Below are 21,938 nucleotides of genomic sequence, written 5' to 3'. Positions count from 1 at the left end.
TAAGCGGACATGGCAACACTGCCCGATAGTTGATCGTCGTGGAGATAACGTCGTCCAATGACAAGGGGAGAACGCCTTGCTTGGCAAACAACTGGCCAATCACAGTGCGACATTACCCCTCGGGCAATGGGATTGTAGGGATCCACAACCGGAACACAAACAGGCGAACACAAACAGGCGAGTGTATATGACGTCACAGTGTGCGACTGAAGTCATGCCTCCTCCAGTGTGTCCCTGAGGTTTGGTTGGAAATAAAGCTAAATGAACTGATCAGCTCTGACCTATTAAGTGATACGTGAGTCATATTTAAGGGCTGACAACAACTACAACTCTTTCTGTCAATAGCAGTAGAATATCTTTGCATTCTGGCTAAGATTGAGCATAGCATATTAGCAGCAGCAGGTTATTTAGCTAGTTTATTTTTTGAAGGATTTATTATGGACTTTACTCTTCTTTAGTGTTATTTTTGTAAACATACTTTATTGTTGCTGTTTAAAAAAATATATATAAATCAGTAACAAACAGTATGTCATGAATAAAATGCTCCTCTTCTTTTAGTGTTATTTAGCAAGTAGCTGTGTTGTTATAACACACCTTACCTTAAAGCTCCAAGGTCCGGTCTTTTCAATGCCTGTATCAGACATTTGACATGGTCATTATGCAAACAATGAAGTTAGTACATTAGAGTTCTTAGTTATTACAAGATAGTGCTCTTAGTTATTACAAGATACTATTACGACACGTGATGGTCTCCACCCTGATGTATAAAGCAAACATATGCCTGCAGCTCGCAAACCCTCTCCTCCATCAGGGAAGCTCGGGTTTCTACACCTTAAAAGCCATAGCAGGGTCCCTGTCTACAACACGGGCTCTGTGCAGCGATGGAGGGGCCGGTGGACGCGCTGCGAGACATAGGATCAGTAAGAAGACAGAAAGAAACACCAATGGACCGACAGACAGACAGCCTCAGGCTGCAGCAGAATCCTTCCCGAATTCTATGTTTACTGCTGGGACGGCAAAGAGGGCAGCAGAGGAGATGAGGAGAATAGAAGCCCGGGCGTCCCTGGGTGATGAGCAGGAGGAGGAGGCGCAGAGGGAGGACCAGGAGGCTGTCGGGAGACGGAGACAAGCAAGTAGGAGAACCGTTAGCCCTAGATTGTCTGTGATCTTACATACATTTCATGTGTATTCCAAATACACAGCCATAGATCGGTCCCATCCGCGCCCGGGTATCAGACTGATCTGCGCGGCATAAAGGTGCTCCGCGCTGCGTGAGTACTCACTCAATAATGAATTCCTAAGACTTGGAGTAAGATATTGTCCTCTAGTTTCACGTCCATTTGAAAGTTCTGCCAGAAAACGTGTATTTAGTAAAATATCTCCACTTTTCCACAAGCTGCACAGTGCACACGGACGACTTTCTTTCCGGGCAAGGGGCCAGAAATGAGTGCAGGACTGAATATATCTAAACTTCCTTTGGGAAGCACAAACGCACACACGCACACAGACCCTCTTCTAGACAGGTCGCCACGCAGGCGCCATGCTGTTAAAAGTCTCAAGCTCTGTTAGGCAGGTGTCGAGTCTCTCCTTCCGTTTGGATCCTGCCACCTGCCACTCTAAACTATTGTAGTAAAGAAGGCCAAGAAAATGTCGAAGAGTTGCATTGAAAGTAAAATTCTCCAACTTATCTTGTTTGCCAGGGAAGGACGAGCCTCCTGAGCGACCCCTATCTGTGGCTGAGTGGAGACAGATGAGAGAGGCGGCGTACAATCCAAAGCGGTTTGACGTTTACATGATGGCATCACTGCACAAGTCCGGAGCAGAGCTGGATATCGCCAAGTGAGCAGAGGAGAGTGTATGTGTGTGTGTGTGTGTGTGTGTGTGTGTGTGTGTGTGTGTGTGTGTGTGTGTGTGTGTGTGTGTGTGTGTGTGTGTGTGTGTGTGTGTGTGTGTGTGTGTGTGTGTGTGTGTGTGTGTGTGTGTTGCGCGTGCGTGCGTGTATTAGAGCCTGACCGATGCCACATTTTTGGGTCTGATGCCGATCCCAATTTTAGAGAATCCAAGACCACCGATTACCAACGTTTTGACAGATAATTCATCAAAAAGTGCTCATACTTCTAATCAATTTGAAAAACTTAGATTGTATTAAAGCTCTATTTGAGAACATTTAACTTATAAGAAAACTGATAAATAAAAATAAACACAAATAATGTTTTGATAGATTCATATACGTATTAAGTACATCGTCGGGCAAAAACTTTGTATCTCCATATTCTAACTTTTTGAGGGTATTTACTATAGCGTCACAAAAAAGCATAAAAAATAGCAGATCACGCAGACACGTTTTGCTTTTTTTTTATTTGAATCCTGAAAAGTAACAGGTTTCCACCCGACAGAGATGATATATAGTTAATATAAACGTATGAGTATTTGTCATTTTGCATCCAAACAAACATCCCCCAAAACTATAGAAAAACATTTATTCAGATAATTCTCCCGACTTTCATTTATTGTTTTCCCTGTTAAATCTTCTTCCATCTTGCCGCCTCTGTTTTAGGTCCCTGCTGTCGTCTGTCGCCTTGGAGACGGGGACCCTGCCCTACGAGCTGTTGCTGCATTTCCTGAATCTGTGCGTGAAGGGCGGCCACGACGGCGAGGTGGCGGACGTGTACGAGATCATGCGCGCACGATTCCCGATGCTGGAGACGGGCGCCTGCAGCCTGTTCATCCAGTCCTTCAGCCGGACAGAGAGGTGGAGGGAGACCCTCGACATCCTGCGGGATATTAACAAGGTTATTATCAGTGGTGGACGGTAAACGTAGTACATTTACTTGAGTACTGTACTTAAGGGCATTTAATATTCGAGTATCTGAACATTACTTTGAGTATTTGTATTTTTGGATGCTGATGACTTTCACGCCACTACATTTGAAAGACAAATATTGTACTTTGGACTCCACTACATTTCTAGGAAGGGAAAAAAGTGCATTATGAATTAATCACTATTTAAAATATAGTGAAAATGGCTCACAATGCATTGTGATGCGACGCATTTTGTAGCGGAGTGCTGTCTGATTGTATTCACTCCAAACAAGGTTAAAAGCATAATAAGCATCCTTCATGTGTGGATAGATACTCTCGTAGCTATAATATAGCCATGTTGGTCCGATATAGAACATTTAATAATAACAATATAATCTTTTTAATTGCTAGGCCAGATATTATTGCTGTGGGGCCAATTATGGCCTGCGGTCCGCCCATTGCCGAACATTGCCCTAGCTGGACCCCAGTCCATGAAGTATATAGGGTTTTAAGTGTGTAATATCAACACTCCCACAGGTCTCCCTCCCTCGGCCTCGCAACTATGGCAAAATCATTGCCGGAGCCGTTATGCACGGCGATTCAGCCACGGCCTGGGCACTCTACGACGAGCTTACCAACAAGGGCCTCAGCCCAGACCAGGACACCTGGGAGGCGCTGTTCAGGGGGGGAGGACAGGGGGAGGCGGAACAGGAAGGCAGGCAGCAGCCAGGGAGCGTCTCCCAGTCCGAGCAGCAGGAGAGGCTTCTGGCCATTCTGCACCACATGAGAAACAACCAGGTGTATCCGCAGCAGAGACTAGTCGGCGCCATCAAAACCTGGTTTGAAAGGTACGACTGCTGAGTAAAGTCTAATTTATACTCTGTATGTAGGAAGTGTCGCTTGCCAAAAAGAATTGACCTACAAGGGCGGTCGGGTGGCGCAGGGGTAGGGCCCTCCACCACAGAGACCAGAGCCTCGTATGTAGTAGTTCACAGCTTTTTTATTACTACGGATAAACGTTTATTTAATAAACAAACAGCAGTGATTTATTCAGACATTGACTTTATGCGAAGTCCACAAGATGGTCACATATTTTGGCAGGTCACCGATTTCTCCGTAACACCGCCATGCTGGACAAGGTGAGAATTTTAGTATTGGAATTTGGCTTATGGGTTTAAATGCGCTCTGCGGTGCATCCGACTTGGCCGGATGTCCATACAAACACAATAGGCTCTATGCACACCAGCCATATTGGAAAGAAATTGGGCCTCCTCTTACTTCCTTCACAGGTGTTACCAATGATACTAATGAAGGCTCTGTTCCATTCTGGTCAGGGTGCTGATATTGTGCATGTTGGCTCACTAGAAACACTCCATTTTGGTTCCCAAATGGCCCCTTATGGTGGGTGTGTAACTCTGAGGGTCCATTTGGTTCCATTTGTACACTCTCAGAGTTATGGGGGTCCTTGAAAATAAGACAACCACTATGCCACACTAAATGGAACAGAGCCTTAATTAGTATCATTGGTAACACCTGTGAAGGAAGCAAGGAAGGGGCCCAATTCATTCCCAATATGGCTGCTGTGCATAGAGCCTATTGGCCGCGAGGGAAGCCGGGGCGGGAATGGCAATCTCCGTCACTGCACTAGGGCCTACTGCAGGGCGATCAGGGCGCCTGTTCAGTGGGGTGTGTAACTCATGCCAAAAGAGGCACTTAAATGATTATTCCTCTTACACGCATCACTGTTGTAGAGACACTTGAAAGAACGTTTCATAAACAACCCTTTCTTTACCTCTTTTGTTTTAATCTTTTTCCTAATGAATCGCTTTTTTTGCTCTCCCCTCCTCTGCTGTCTCTTATTTCCTCTCTCCAGTCTTCCAGGACAGACTTGGAAAACTGGTTGGACCACCGTCACCCCCAAGTAAAAACATGTTCACTAATTTACTGCACTGTTAGTGTGTGTTATTATCCCAAGGAAATATATTTCACATGTTTACAAAAATCAGTCCAAAAAGATATGCTGAGAATGTTTTTGGAGATTAAGACATATTTAGATATATTTCATATACTGTATATTTTTATATTTCAAAACATATTTGAAGTGTATGGGTATGCTTGTGTCTGTGTACACTTTTGTGTCTGTCTGTATACAATTTCTCGTGTGTGTGTGTGTGTGTGTGTGTGTGTGTGTGTGTGTGTGTGTGTGTGTGTATTTAGGGGTGAGTGCAGATGTTGTGGGTCTTCGTTAGAGTCCGTTCAACTCACTACTGAGGAGTACCAACATCTGAAAGACGTAGTAATGACTAGCGTCATCCAAGGAAGAGATGTCTTCAGGAAGACTACACCTGAGGTAGACACACGCACGCACGCACGCACGCACGCACGCACGCACGCACGCACGCACGCACGCACGCACGCACGCACGCACGCACGCACGCACGCACGCACGCACACACACACACACACACACACACACACACACACACACACACACACACACACACACACACACACACACACACACACACACACACACAAATGAACAACAAAGACATTAAGAAAATGAAATGAAGTGATTCCTTTCCCTTTAGGCATATCCTGCAGCCCCACTCTCACCCCAAATCTCCACTAGATGGTGTCATGTGTACTCGTAAAGCAGCCAGTCTAATGAGATTGATAGCAGAATATTAGCGGGCTCTAGTGCTGCTCAGAGCAGCTGCTTTCACTTCACTTCATGACAACGCTTTGGGACTATTGTCAGTGCAAAGTGTCTCTTCTCCTATTCACTGCACATCAGCAGACTGGACTCAGACTGCAATTCAGTACAGTACTAAAACCTTTTCATTTCAAGGACCCCCAAATTGATATGTGTTTGGCCACGGACCCCCATCTGAAAAGGGTTTGTGCCAGGGACCCCCAGAAGAGAAGATTTGTGTACAAAAAAAGGAAAATATTTCAAAAGTTTCCAAACAGTTTTGATATTTTTCAAAAACAGCAAATGTACAAGCGACCTCCTGACTGTGAGCTTGTACATCTGCTATCTTTGAAGAGCCAACATATAAAATATGGATAACGTGGTTAAAATGATTGTGGAACCCCCCTCAAGGACCCCTTGAGAAACACTGCAGTACACCACTTTTGCTGTGACCTGATGGTTTTCCATCCACGTGCCGAGCAGATGTTAAGCACACTTTAAATGTGTCACACACATGACTCTGCAAATTTGATACACTTTCATATCCAACAGGCTGCTGTGAATACATGGATATACCTGAATGGTACGGCAAACGCACACACTTTAGGGATAAAAACTATTACTTTTATTAATTTATTATCTCCGCCAGGCTGAAGGCAGGGGGCGGAGATTGTGTTTTCGCCCCTGTGTGTCTGTCTGTCTGTGTGTTTTGTTTTATTTGTGTGCGCAGCTAATCTTGCACACCACTGGACTGATCAGTTTCAAACATTTTGTACTCTGTTGGCAGTAATCAAAGGAAGATACCGTACTCAACTCCAATTGTTTTAAATCAGCCTCATGGTGGCGCAACACCTGCCTGCTTTAAGTTTTGGCCTATAACTCTTGAACTCTACTGTGGTTAATCACATTTTGGGCATGTTTGTTTGACAGAAAATGTCATATGATGAACGCAACACGCACCCTCAAATTGAAACTGCATATTTAGGGGACTCTATACAGGGCACCTCCAAAAGCGCTTTAACTTCTGACCATAAAACGTCCTAGGGTCCTGACGGCTGCAACCCACGACTCACACAGCCCTGGGTAGGCCACCCGGCCTGGCCGAGATATGTGCTCCATGGTGCACCCCTTTCTAGTTGAGTTTTTTTTTTCGTCATCTTTCATCTTTTTGAATACGATGCATCATAATTCGCTCTCAGTTGCATTTACATCTCTCTCATTGCCTCCCTAGTCTCACTAGTTAAATGTTTGCTTTGTGGGGGGTTTTCGTCGTGTTTTATTTCCAGCGGTTGTTTGTAAAAGTCAACATGGCTATAAATATGCAGAATAGAACTTATAAATTAGTTTCAGCACCTGTCCTATGACAGGGAATCTCCAAGCAGGATGTGAGTGTATTCTTTGATAGGCTGTTCATCCCTCACTTCTCCATATTAAGCCTGAGGTGAAGTTGGTTTGCGCGTCGGTATCCGCGCACCGGAAATAGCAGATCTACAATCTCGCAATGTGTTGTGCCGCGACGTGCCGTGAGCTTATAGATCGGCTATTTCCACGCAACTAAGTTAATCAGTCACCCTCAGCCGCGTCACCCCCTGCACATGCTCTTATCACAGTGGTATCACAGCACATCCTCTTATCACACACTTGTAGATCTGCTATTTTTTTTTAAACCGTGAAAATGTTTTGTGCCAAGAGGTTCCCTTACAAAATATTTGTGAGATGGGGGTCTGCAGCCAAATACATATCATTTTGGGGGTCCGCGACATGAAAAGGCTTGACAACCCCTGCTCTATCACATTCTCTGTGCGCTCTCTCTCTCTCTCTCTCTCGCTCGCTCTCTTTCAGTAGTTGTGGGAGTTTGTTGTTTGAACTGTTGAGACTGAGGGGAATTTCCAGCACGTGGAGCTCAATGTGTGTCTGTCTGGACCACAACTACCCCCTGCTGAACACACACACACACACACACACACACACACACACACACACACACACACACACACACACACACAGGACCGGCAGACACCTCGGGACAGATGTGGGAGACGAGTGGGGGGTGCAGAGGGGCATTTAAGATCAAGCACGAGGGTTTCAGACAGCAGGATGGGGCACACGTCTGCAGGGTAGAGGGGCTTCAAGTCCATGTGTGTGTGTGTGTGTGTGTGTGTGTGTGTGAGTGTGCGTGCGCATGTGTGAATACCACAGCTGTTAATGGCAGTGCACACTGCAAACGCAGACAGACAGACAGACAGACAGACGGTTAAATAAAATCGGATATAGACTAATTAATTTAACCCAGACAGTGTAAGGGGGCCATTTGGTTCCATTTTTACACTCACAGTTAAGATGAACGCAGGATTCCGCTGCACATGACCCGAAAATGCATAACAAACAATGGGCTCAATTCAGACCTGCATCCTGAATTAATTTGATATCCGTTTTCGGAGTTTCTCAGAGTTCATTCCGCCACAGAATCAGAAAAGAAAACCTCAATATAATGACACATATAGGGTTACTAAAATGAACATCGTTGCTGTCGGGCAGAAACCTTGGATCTCCATATTTCAACTTTTGTATATTCTTTGTAAATGAATGCCCTACTTCGTCATACTACAGTGTAACTCATAAGTAGCAGAATTGGCGATCTACAAGCTCACAAGGTGTCGCGTTGTGTGCATTTAGATCTACTATTTTTATTTTATTGTAATATTGTGTAATAAAATTAACTGAAAGTGGTTAAGTTAGATTTCCTGAATTTCCTGAAACCGTTGTGGACATACAAGGTTTCCACCCGTCCGCAACGACACGGCACACAACTGCACCGGTCTAGGCCAGGGGTTCCCAACAACCGCTGGTCCCTGGGGGGACCGGTATGCATTTCCACATTTTGTCGCGGACGCGCGGGTCGGGATACCACTGCGGGGCTATTTAGAGGACAGTTCTGCATGTGATATGCATAATTCAGAAGGACAGTGAGTGATGGCCTTTTTTCACGCCGCAGACTGTACACAATAATATCCTCAGTGTTAAACCACTTTCAACCTGGCGTCCCTATTTCCTGTCGTTGTTATAGGCGATATTTTTTCCTAGATCAGTGGTTCTCAATCTTTTTCAAGTCAAGGACCTCCCAATTGATACTGTATGTATTTGGCCGCCGACTCCCATCTGAAAATGTTTTGCGCCAGGGACCCTCGAGGAGAAGATTTGTGTAAAAAGAATAATCTAAATGATTAAAAAAATTGCCATATATTTTCGATAATTCAAATAAAAAAACGATGTGATAGAAGATGTACAAGCTCGCAGCGCTTTATCCATATAAACAGATAACGTGGTTTTAATTGATTGTGATGCTCTATTAACTACTTTTGCTGGGGACCCCCTGGAACCCCCCCCCCCCCCCCCCCCCCCCCCCAAGGACCCCTGGGAGTCCCCGGACCCCACTTTGAGAACCACTGTCTGTCCTAGATGTTCAAGCTAGGAAGTTATTTTCGCTATTCGTCCTATGGCAAAATAGGGCTTCACAGTAAGCGGGTCATTTGGTTACATTTGTATAGAGTTACAAATGGATAAATGATTCGACACTGAGTATTTTACTGTGAATGTTCTGTTTCTAAAGTCAGGTTACGATGCCAAGTGTGTGGTTGTGGCCAATGCAATAAGTAGGCATTATACTACACATTCTTTCACGATATTCCAGTGTGTGTCTATCTGTGCAAGCATCTGGGAGACTGTGTTCTTATGCACGGTCATTATATTAGGACTAATATACTCCAATGTACTGTAACTCTATGGCCGTGATACGGTACTGTATGTGTTTGCAATTGTGTGTGTGTGTGTGTGTGTGTGTGTGTGTGTGTGTGTGTGTGTGTGTGTGTGTGTGTGTGTGTGTGTGTGTGTGTGTGTGTGTGTGTGTGTGTGCGTGCGTGCGCGTGCGCGTGTGCATGCAGTCATATAATCCCTAGCAGCACAATGAGCCAGTTTCACATGTCTGCCTCTGGAAAGTCCCTGGATAGTTATACTGGACTCTCTCTGTCTCTCTCTCTCTCTCTCTCTCTCTCTCTCTCTCTCTCTCTCTCTCTCTCTCTCTCTCTCTCTCTCTCTCTCTCTCTCTCTCTCTGTGTCTCTCTCTCTCTCTCTCTCTCTCTCTCTCTCTCTCTCTCTCTCTCTCTGTCTGTATGTCTCTGTCCCCCTGTGTGTGTCTCTCGGTCTCTCACTCTCTCTCTGTCTGTCTTTCTATTTTGTCTTTTTTTATCTCCCTCTCTCTCTTTGACGCTCTCAATGTCTCTTCCCTCACCTTTGCTCGCTTCCTCCTCTTCACACTGTCGTCGCTCCATCACCCATCATCTGTCAATGTCATTTCAACTCTCTGCTATTCCATCAGTTGCTAATACCCCACCCCCCCCCCCACCCCCCAACCCTAAATACATGGCACACACACACACACACACACACACACACACACACACACACACACACACACACACACACACACACACACACACACACAACCCTCTAATGTGAAACCATACACTTGGTGTGTTGTAGCATAATAGTGTGCTATGTAGATTTGTAAATGCACTTGGGTGTGTGTGTGTGTGTGTGTGTGTGTGTGTGTGTGTGTGTGTGCACGTGCATGTGTGTTTGCAACACAACGCATGTGTGTGAGACTTAGCCCTGAGAGAAAATAATGAAAAATGAGACACTGGAAAACTTTCGCTTTGCGCTGCTGGACTCTGTTCAGCACTTCAGATAACCTTGTTTGGCAGACATTCTATCTAGGACGCAATTCCATGGGAGGAAATTTTGTAGCCTCGAGTACAAGGGATAAAATTGCATGAGGTCATGTTTTTATTAGACTGTTTCCATCTATAGCTCTGTTGTGCTCTGCCACTGCCACGTCCCGTAAGCACATGCTACATAATGGATAATTGACCAAATGTGGTCATGCATGAAGTACCATGTTATTGGCTGTGTGTGTGTACTAGAATGTGAGAAATAGACATTGTGAGGACCATTTTCCTGGTCCTCACAAGAATTCTTTGTTTTATGGTGGAAAAAAAGATACGTTTACAATTAGAAAAAGATTCAGGTAAGGGGTTATGTGTGTGTGTGTGTGTGTGTGTGTGTGTGTGTGTGTGTGTGTGTGTGTGTGTGTGTGTGTGTGTGTGTGTGTGTGTGTGTGTGTGTGTGTGTGTGTGTGTGTGTGTGTGTGTGTCTGTGTGTCTGTGTGTCTGTGTGTGTGCATGCACACATGCATGTGTGCAATCAGTGAGAAGCGCCAGTGTGCAGGGGAATTCGCAGCCTGTATTTCCATATCGCTGTTAATACTTTCACTTTTAGATATCAGTGTGTTCCTGTACTGAATTTAGCCGTAGTTCTATTTATTGCCGTGCAGCTTTCCTATGAGACTGTGCCCTGGTCACAAAGGTCATCATGGGAATGAATAAAAGCAGGGACCCCCAAGCCTATTCTGGACTAAAAACATGCGTGGAAAGTCGGTGATCATGTTGGCATCAAAGCATTCTCAAGTACCCACGATGTCAGCTGGGATGAAAAACGAGTGCCGAGCGATCTAGCTTAGTCCGAAAGTAGCACACATGTTGTTAGAGTTGCATTGCATTTACATCCACTAGCTTTGCACTCTTATTCAAAACGACTTTTGAGCAATTGTGTCAGGTTGAACCTGCGACTTTATAATATTATGATACATGTCTTTCTAACCACTCATGCATCCATACCTGCACGAAAAAACAACTATCAGTTGGGTTTGGCAACTAGGAATATTTATCAAATTGTTTCTGTCGGGTGGAAACCTCATATGTCCAAACCTGTTACTTTTCAGGATTCAAACAAAAGAAATGGCAAAAGCAGCAGATCAACAAGCTCTCGAGCTTGTGGATCTGCTACTTGTATGCTTTCGTTTGACGCTGTAGTATGAGTAGGGCATTCATTTATGGAAAATGATAAGAGGTTTCTGCCCGACAGCAACAAAATGAAGTTTGGCAGAGAGAAAGTCTAGAAGTCTATAAAACAAAACCGCCAACCGTTGTGGCAAAGATCAGTCACCGTAAAGCTGTGATGCGATTATGACACGTGGAGTGAATCTGGTCCCGGGCAGTCCCGGAATACTGCTGGTTTTCATTGTAGCCCATCTCACAGACTCATTTAAGCCTGAGATATATTTAATTGCACATGGGTGTCGCACACTGAAAATGGCAGATCTACAAGCTCACAATGCGTCGCACTGTGAGCTTTTCACTACGCGACACCTGCATGAAACCAACTATAAATCAGACATTAGACTTGACACACCAGGTGAAGACACTTACATTTATATTCTGTGTGAATTAAGTTTTTATTATTGGTTTTCACAATAAAAACTGTTCAAAAATAAATAACAGTCTGGAATTGTACAAAGTATTGGAGAGCAATGTTTAAAAAGCAGACAATTGGCACAATTGTTAGTGTACCGGTGGAGTCTCCGGTAGGAGACTCAACTGCAAAATCTCCATGAATTTACGGCTTCATGGGGTGTATAATTGAGAGAAAATACGTCATTTTTTGGGTGAACTATTCCTTTAACAAACTGTGTAGAAAACTACTCTGAGGTAATATGCTCATAAAATCTTTCCCAGGTTACCATAGTTTTTATCACCTCCCTTTCATTTCTTTTTTTTTCATTAGGGGCACATTCACTTCATTCATTGAACCTACCCACATTCTAATTAGTGGTTCTGATTCCTTGTGACATCTGAGAATCTGTCGGGCTTCCGTGATCATCCCTGCTGTTACCAGAGAAAGATCATTCTTCAATATCTCACCTTTCTTTACTTTGATTATTGTGTTTATTCACATTGGTTGCTTCTAATGTTGGTGAAGCAGGAATTGCAGCTTGTTCAAGGGTCTCATATGTTGCTCTTAATAGTTTTCACATCCATCGTTCTCCCTCTGTCTGTCTCTATGTAGGAATTAGATACGTTCAAGGAATTTGTGAAGCAGAAGCCGGCGTTTGACGTGGTCGTGGATGGACTGAATGTGGCCAATATCACACGCAATAGGCTTGCAGAGACGGTGAGAACTCATAAATTCCTATACATTCCCAGCCTTATCTCATGAGGAGAAATGCCTGGAAAAGAACTACAGCTAAAACCGCCTACAGGGCGTAATTTCCGTTATATTACAGTAGGTACTGTACTTCCCCTGGAAGCTGTCTTTTTTCGACCAATCACCATTAATCACATGGTTTCCATGACCTGGGAATGTAAACAGTTTTGCACAGCATTAACGTAACTTCCTTTAGGACTAGGTCCTGTACAGTACTTCCAACTGCAGTTGCAGTTGCAGTTCTTGTCCAGCCTAATATAGTATCTACTAGTATGCTGTAGATACAGACAGACATGCATGAAGTGTGATTGGAAGCTAATAGATTGGACACACACACACACACACACACACACACACACACACACACACACACACACACACACACACACACACACACACACACACACACACACACACACACACACACACACACACACACACACACACCAGGTTGCACTTACACACACTGTACATTAGAGTCCTGCATCGGGCTGGGTACTGAGTGACCCACCAAAAAAAGTGGTTTGCGGGTGGTATTTTGTCTCAACTCATTAAGACCGGGAACGCATCTGTGTAATTATTTTGATTTATTTGGCTATTCAAAAATAGCAGATATACAAGCTATGAGCTTGTAGATCAGCTATGTATTTATTTTTATTGTGCAAATCTTTGAATATATATATTTTTTTCAAGCAAACATCTTTATTTTAAGTCTTTGCTTCTGGGGGGGGGGGGGTCCCTGGAAAAAAATATTTTCAGATGGGGGTCCACGGCCAAATACATATCATGTTAGCAGATCTACAAGCTCGTTCCCGGTCTTAAAGGGTTCATTTCATATCCGGGTTTGGTTCTGAATGGGTAAAACAAAGAATGCAGGTCAGATCATGGGTGTTCATATTAAAGTCATTTCGCGCGAACAATGTATAGATAAGACTCGACCCTCAGATGACAGGATTCTTGGTCTTCACTCTTACAAGAATACAAGTACTATAAAGAGTTTCTTTCCCTCCTACAGGTATATGTTTGTTGAACTGAGGGGCTTTTCTGCGTGTTGTACTATGACTAACCATACAGTGCGTGTGTGGGGGTGGGATCGCCTGTTTTAGTGGTCACTGGCCTTTTTATTTAAACCAACAACCAGCCCACTTGTCTACCAGCCAACGTCTCTGTCTGTCTGCCTACGTTTTTAATGTTTGAAAACAAACGCCGTTAGTCATTGTGTGAGATTAAGAGACAGAGATAGACCATCAAGTAAACCCACACACCGGTTTCATACTGCGACCTCAAGGTCATCGTGGACCTTCAAGTCAGAACCAAATCTACTATTAATGAAATAATACGATGCTTCTCTACTATAGTATTTTCTTCTGCAACCTTTGACCTGCACTAACATGCTGCTTATGGTGCATTTATATTTCATCATACAACCGTGTTGCTCGGAAATCAGTTATCCCATTTTCAAGTAAACATAACAACTTTGAATACTTAGAAAAGTGCCATATACATTTTAGATGATATTATTTAATTTGAAATCAGGCGTACAACAATGTGTAAATTAGGCTTAAAGGGATAGTTCACCCCTAAACTGACTTTTTTTCTCTATTGATTAGACACCCCATGGAGACTTGAATTCATGGATTTTTTTTGGTTTTTGTTGCATTCCTAAGCCAATAATTTGATGACCGGTGGCGGCTCCGGTAGGAGACTCAAAATGTCAACTTTGTGTCTCCTACCGGAGACGTTAGCATCTTTCCGCGGGTTATCAAATTATTGGCTTAGAAATGCGACAAAAACAAAAAAATCTCCATGTATTCAATGCTTCATGGGGTGTGTAATTGATAGAAAATAAGTCATTTTTTGGGTGAACTAACCCTTTAAGCCCATGCGTCCATGCGTCTCTATTTTTGGCATGTCATTATAGCATAACAAAACGTGTCCATTCACACACCTGCAAAGCCCATAGGAAACATTGGTACCCAACTCGCTGATTGACAAACCCATTGCTGACTTGCAAACAGATGAATTTCCCCAGCCTGAGTGGAACGCTGATAGACTTGACCACTGTCCCCACAGCAAGGGAAGTCCCCACCACAGAAACAGGACTTCCTATGTACAGCCTGTCCTGTTAAGGAGAGAGATAGATACCCAGAGAGAGAGAGAGATGATAAGAGGGCTTCCAACAGCTTAAAGGCTGTGTAAACACCACTATTTAAATGAGACGGACAGGCGCTTCTTTGAATGTTTGGAGGAAACTATAATTAATGGTTAATGTTTGGATGAAAAACTATAACCAATGACTAACGATATCAAACTAGTATTTGAATAAACTAAGATTTGAGAAATGTACTTGAACTAGGCCAATGCCCGTTGGGGACGCATGCCCTTCCGTTTACCCGTTGCTATATCTGCCTGATGAGTGGTGGAAGATGAGACTCAACAATATTCAGTCTGAATAATTGGGATAACTGTAATAACCCTTCTTTTATTGCATTAGATGTCTTTTCTTTTCTTTTTTTGCATTTTACCTCATTTGATTAAAGATCTTATTTCATAATTGAATGTCTACTTTGGCAATAGAACATAAATGTTATAGCAACAACACTTTTATAAAATGTTTATATACTATTGGAGAAGCGTTCCCTCCACCAGCTGGGGCTGTGATCTTGGATCTTGATTCCACTAGCTTTGACAAAATAATACACTCTGTGTGCACAAGTCTGACAATCAATGCCTTTGACATTTCAATGTTCACTATCGAACCATTCAAACAGACGAGTAGACAAACAGGCTTTGTGAATTTCCATTCTCAAAATGACTTGCTCTTATCACATTTTACTTTATTTACAGTATTTATTTTACTGTACCTTACATGTGACACTAGTCAGATGCATGTGTTGTAGGACAGCCACAGTACATTGTAATATGCCGAGGTGACTGTATCTTTATTGCTGTGTGTGTGGGGGGGGGGGGGGGGGGGGGGTATTGTAGTTAACTAAAACTAACAAAAAAAAATAAGAATAGACACATTTGAGTTAACTGAAAAACAAAATATGAGGCTTCACAAAACTACGAGAACTAACTGAAACTGTATTGTGTGTTTACAAAACGAGCTAATACAAACTAAAATCACAAAATAAATGATTAATTGTATTCCAGTATCCAATATTTTTCTTTATATAACACGGAAAATAGCAGATCTACAAGCTCACAGTTAGTGAGCTTGTTATTTTCATACTTTCTTCTGAGCTTACCCGTGACAAATACTCCATATTACAATAACAACCTGAAACTAGCACTAAAAACTAAAGAAAACTAACCTAAAACTGAGCCTTTTCTCAAAATAAAAACGTAACTAAATGATCAAACCCTGCGTTAAAAACGAAGTACAACTAACTGAAATTGAAAATAGGAAATCAAAATAAATTTTATTTTTATTTTTTATTTAACCTTTATTTAACCAGTAAAACACATTGAGACAGAATCTCTTTTACAAGTGGGAACTGGCCAAGGGGCAGATTAAAAATTTCACATCACTGCTAAAACAAACAGTACAAATCAGTACAACAGTAATATTAATACATCCATGACTCACAGGAACCTTAAAACAAATCTCCTAGTGAAACTAAAACATTTTTTTTACTCAGCTCAACCAAACCAAGTAACCTACCAGGAAATTAATCCAATTATTACATGTAGCAATTCATAGAATTTTACCCACACGTACAATGACCCGTTGACAAATTCAAAACGATAATAACCATGTCTGTCTGTCTGTCCCCCAGTTGTTAGCGGTGGTGTTGGAGTTGGAGCGCCAGGGTCAGGTTGTGTTGGTTCTGGGCAGGAAACACATGCTTCAGTCCTCCCGGTGGGACAAACAAAGCATGAGGCTCATCCAGAAGAAGGCACACTGCTTCTTCACTGACAACATGTAAGTCCCTCTGAGAATATTTAATAGACCAGTGGTTCTCAACCTTTTGCATATTGAAGGACCTCCAAATTAATATGTACATGGCCACCGACACCCATCTGAAAAGATTTTGTGCCAGGGACCCCATATATAAGATTTGTTTTTAAAATGGTTCCAAAATATTCAAACGTTTTTAAAGATGTTTCAAGATTTCTTTTTGGGAAATAGCGCATGTAAATACATGTATGGTTAAAGTGGTTACATACATTTATATGCTATATTAACACATTTTGCTGGGGAATCCCCTCAAGGACTCCCGCGGGTCCCCGGACCGCACTTTGAGAACCACTGGAACAGACGCATTGTATTCCTCTTGTAAGAGAAGGCAAACTGCTTTTTCATTTAACAGAAACTATAAATACATTTTGAGTCCTTATCAAGGACTTGGGATAATAAACAAAAGCAGGCAGAGTTTTAGACACCAGGATGAGGCCAGACAGCCACATGTCAGCAGTAGATCTTCAGCCTGGCAATGACGCACATTATATCGTCGCTGTCTGGCAGAAACCAGCTATTTCCATTTTTCAACTTTTGCATTTTTTAAAATAAATCAGTGCTTTTGAACACCCTTTAAGTCTGTGTGTGGGTTTTACAAATATTGAACCAATGAAAAGTTTTAGAAAGCGCTTCAGACTAAAATCTTCTAACTCCATTGGATCCTCAAACTGTCGGTCAAACCACTTTGGAGATAGCTGTTTTTTCCATCATTGATTTAGAATGACGAAGTCAGACAGAAATTAATGGTCCACAAAATCCCCATTCATGGTCAAAAACCTCCCAACTCCACTTGAGCTGTATTTGGGTTAAGTTATGATAATATAAGGACACATTCAAGTTGTATAAAGTCGTCATACCAACTTGTTTCATAGACAATGTGTGTGCATTGGATCATCATCAGCAAAGTGGTAAACAAAATGAAAAAAGCAAAAGCCTGTCCCTTACATCACATTCACGTTCTCAAACCTTTTCATGTCAAGGACCCCTAAATGAATGTGCATTTGGCCGTGGACCCCGTCTGAAAAGATATTGTGCCAAGGATCCCATACAATATTTGTAGTATTAAAAATATAATAAATATTCAAACATTTTCAAATCATTTTTTTAAAGATTTTTTAGAAAATAGATAGGGCCCCCTATATAGGGCATCAAGGGTTGGATTGGTGTAAGCCCCTTCAACATACTAGCGTCATGTCCAGGGGGTGTACTTGTACATCTAGCTGCCTCATGCTAAGGAAACAGGAGATAGGCCTCAGGGCTCGGCAAGGCTTACTTATATAGGGCCATGAGGGTCCCCCGACCCCACTTTGAGAACCCCATTAGACCACAAACCACTATAACTCTTGAGAATGTACGAATGGAACCAAATGGACCCGTAAGGGTCTGTGAAGAGGACCGTATTAGCGGCTGGAACAGTACAGAGGCACTTGTAGTAGGGTTTAACCCGAAGGTGTATTTATTCACAAAGACATAGGAGATACACCCAAGCATGGTAGGATCTAGCTTCTCACCCTTAGCTCTCCTCTAGAGAAATGGCAGCAGCCTTTTATAGCCAGCTGGCACTAATGAGCATGGACTAAACCATTAGACTGCACCATTGACAGGGGTGTTTCTAAAACATAAATACCTAACTAAACATACAGTAAATACATGAATATAAATAGCCTTAAAACACACAAGTATTACAAGTCTCATTAACTACACAGGTTATTCAATAATTCCTCCTTCACACTACAACATCATTTCCCACTCACACCAGCACATCATAACCCCCCCAGCTATCCTAATATGGTCCAGCCCAATCATGCTGACACACACAGGCAATTGTTAGGCATTCAATCAGACCTTAACAATAAAACTTATATTGCACCTCAACCATATTGCACCTAGTCTCTATTGCACCTATAACACACATTACACTTGCCCATCATGACTGTCACACTTTAGTCTCCCCAGGTGGAACTCGTTGGCTGAGTGGCCATCTCGGTCATCAGGGAACAAATCAATGTATTCAACAATAAAATAATGACTGTGCAAAATACGCTGTGCAAATTACTAAAGTGCCAATACTTTGTGCAATTAAATCAACTCAGGGTTAAAATACATGTGCAACATTTGTAACAGAGGTCCTCTCTGTTACAGGGTCCATTTGGTTCCATTTGTACACTCTCAGAGTTACAGCCACATAAGTGTCCATTTGGTTCCTAACTATCCATAATTTATCTGGAGACCCCCTTGAACCCCCTCAAGGACCCCTGGGGGTCCCCGGACCCCACTCTGAGAACCAGTGCTTTACATAGTGAAAGCTTATGTTTAAAAAACCAGTACATGTTATCAGTAGTGCTGACGAGGTGCTGACTCAGAGAACAAAGAACATTTAATGATGAGTCGGGTAAAAAGCATTATGTGGGAAGTGAAGTTGCACTGAATCACGAAGATAAAATGCTTAAGTCCCATGTGCTAAGTGTTTAGAACAGATGACATGCTTACGTAACAGGAGGACTGGGTGTGAATCACACAGGACAGTCATTTTCATCCCGACAGTATTCTGCAACGTTAAATTTGGAAACGGACTAGATTCACCATTTCGTTGAGTGCAGCGCCCCACAAAGCACACACTACTCTCCCTGATTTCAGGTACATTTGTAGCCAAATGCACAACACAGAAAAGAGCACAGAGGAATACACAAACAGCAGAGAGGACACTGCATTATAACACTTAACGTTATAACACACATGACTACATACATAGGCTTAATGGATTCAGATGTGATTGTGTATTCACAGCTTCAGCCATATATTGTACATGAACATAGACCATTTTCTCGTTAATTATGTTAATTTTATTTTTCACTTTTGTTTACTTTACGTGTTGAAAAAACTAAAAAATTAAGTAATTATGTTACCAAACATACCTGAATAATTGGCTGAACATCATTGCGCACTTAATAAGTCATGGACATTTGAATTTGTTCGTAAATGTATCTTTGCTCTAAGGACTAGACTTTTCAGATCAACCTGCAGTTGAAAATGTTTTAAAATGCAATGATAAGATAACCTGACACCGTCAAATGGAAGAAGCTTGCGACACACATTTGTTTCACAGCCTACTTCCATCTGAGACTCCGTAAGCAGAATCGATGACAGAGAGGTTTTTCTTTTTTTCAAGCTACTAGGCAGGTGATTGGATGATCCCGCCCCTAGCAGCCGCTGATTGGTTCGAATACGCAGCGTTGCGGGCAGCTTTACTCCCTGCGCGATCCCAGACCTCCTTCCTGAAATCAAATGCAAATGAGATTTCCGGAGGGAGGGGGGTTTACCAGGCTAATGATAAGATAACTATGACAACTAATAACTGAACAATGATGTGTCTTTGATCTCAAGGAAATGTCAAGTCTCTGCAAGTCAGGGGTGCAATGCTCACTGGACGGCCTTGCACGCCGTGCCGGAACCTATTTGACCAGGAGCACGCGCAGGCACACGCATACATTTAAAACTACTTTAAATTCGCACCTCAACAAAGTTTTCAAAGTCTCCCGACTCACACCTAGCGAATTAACATAGGAATAAGCCTAGATGCATATCAATTGTCCATTGTGTGACTTGCAGTGTAGGTGTTAAGCGACGTGCGCGTCACGTCATTGAAATAGAGTGCAAGAACATACCAAATGAGCATTGCATGCCTGCTGCAAGTAGATTGTTATACTGTATTGAAATGAATGGAATCTATAATGGCTTCTTCAAAAAATTATAACAACCGTATGCCTTTTGAAAGTTGTCAGCAGAAATGTGAACTGTAGTCAATGGGCTAAACATGCCAGACCAGTGGTTTGGTCCTTAAACTCTTTGGGAAAGGGAAACTTAGACGATTTTGAAACCCCCAGTAGATCTGTCTTCATGTTTACCTACCCCTCTCTTTCTGGAAGTCTGTTTGTACTTACCTTAACCATCTTTGTATTTTATCAGTTCAGAGGACGACCCCTTCCTCCTGTATGCCGCGTTACATTCTGGGAACCACTGTCGGTTCGTGAGTCGTGACCTGATGAGGGACCACAAGGCGTGCTTGACAGACGGAGGCAGCAGACGCCTCTTCTTCAAATGGCAGAGAGGACATCAGCTGGAGGTGCACGGAGACATCACACCTAACAGGAGGGTCCGCTTCCAGGTGAGAGGAGAGGATAGGAGAGGAGAGGGGAAGATAGGAGACTGAAGAGGGGAAATGGAGCTAGTTGACTGTCATTCAAATGGCTTTGAATGGTAATGAGTGAATAGGTCATAGTGGCAGGGAATGTCCAATTTCAGGTAGGGTTAGATTTAGGCCTTTAGAGGTTAGGTTTAGGGGTTGGGGTTGGAATTGTGCCTGACATATACTTAGTTGCATACCAGTGTCTTGCACCGAAAATAGTTGATCTACATGCTCACAACGTCCTCACAAGTATAGTAATGCAAGTGTGTGTGTGTGTGTGTGTGTGTGTGTGTGTGTGTGTGTGTGTGTGTGTGTGTGTGTGTGTGTGTGTGTGTGTGTGTGTGTGTGTGTGTGTGTGTGTGTGTGTGTGTGTGTGTGTGTGTGTGTGTGTGTGTGTTTGTTTTCAGAGTATCCCTGGTTATGACACCATAATACAGACGGGAGACAACACTTGGCATATTCCCTATGACGACTCAGTTGAGGAGAGGACTTGCCATGAAGTGCCACAGCGATGGCTGTGTCTCACCAAGACACACTGAACTAAGCATTCACTACAGCTGGGCTGGGCTCACCTCATGTCTATGTTGTCATATGGTTTCATTTGTAATTGTCAAACTGCAAATAAAATTGTCTATAAAAAAATGCAATGGAAGTTTTCTTTCAAAAGTATTTATTTTTGTATCAAAAATGTTTATCATCAGTGTTTATTTTTTCGTATCTATTATTATTATTATTATTACCCTTATTGTTGTTATTGTTGTGGTCATTAGTGGTGTTTTTTAGTGGTGATTTTTTTTGTGATATTGTTTTTCTATTATATTTATATATGATTTCTAAATTGAGGTTATTTTAAACTTATAACACGTTAAATATACATAGTTTGTTAAAACCATGGTTAACTTAATTCGCTGATATGCAGTGAGAGGGGAGCCAGAGTTATACATATTGGAGAGAACACAAAATATGTAGTGGTGGTGGTAAAATGTTGAGGTATTTTTTCCAATTTTCAATACTTTTATTTCTACTCCACTACATCTCAGAGGCAAATATTGTACTTTTACTCCATTACAATTATTTGAAAACTTTAGTTATTAGTTACTTTATAGATTCAGCCCTATATACATTTCGGCCATTTGAAAATAGCCAATCTACAAACTCGCAATGCGTCGCGATGCGACGCATTGTGAGCTTGT

General features: G+C 42.5%; 1 protein-coding gene across 3 annotated transcripts; it reads left to right on the top strand.

The window, feature by feature from the left end:
* Positions 1–207: 207 nt before the first annotated feature.
* Positions 208–21,301, top strand: prorp (protein only RNase P catalytic subunit). 3 transcript variants are annotated; one of them, XM_084044759.1, is made up of 11 exons: positions 214–295; positions 788–1,133; positions 1,701–1,839; positions 2,558–2,792; positions 3,340–3,650; positions 4,676–4,723; positions 5,020–5,152; positions 12,458–12,562; positions 16,378–16,523; positions 20,526–20,724; positions 21,153–21,301. In XM_084044759.1, the coding sequence occupies exons 2-11, from the start codon at positions 998–1,000 to the stop codon at positions 21,282–21,284; spliced, it is 1,584 nt and encodes a 527-aa protein (XP_083900885.1). In that variant the 5' UTR covers positions 214–295; positions 788–997; the 3' UTR covers positions 21,285–21,301. The 3 variants fall into 3 exon arrangements, with proteins under 3 accessions (XP_083900883.1, XP_083900885.1, XP_083900884.1); XM_084044758.1 differs by having other exon boundaries at positions 221–295; positions 812–1,133; XM_084044757.1 differs by having other exon boundaries at positions 208–1,133.
* The last annotated feature ends 637 nt before the right edge of the window (positions 21,302–21,938 follow it).

The sequence above is a fragment of the Gymnoscopelus microlampas genome (assembly GCF_963454915.1).
Source record: "Gymnoscopelus microlampas genome assembly, chromosome: 20".
Classification (NCBI taxonomy): Eukaryota; Metazoa; Chordata; class Actinopteri; order Myctophiformes; family Myctophidae; genus Gymnoscopelus; species Gymnoscopelus microlampas.
The sequence above is the reverse complement of the archived record's forward strand: the minus strand, read 5'-3'. Positions and strand labels throughout refer to the sequence as shown.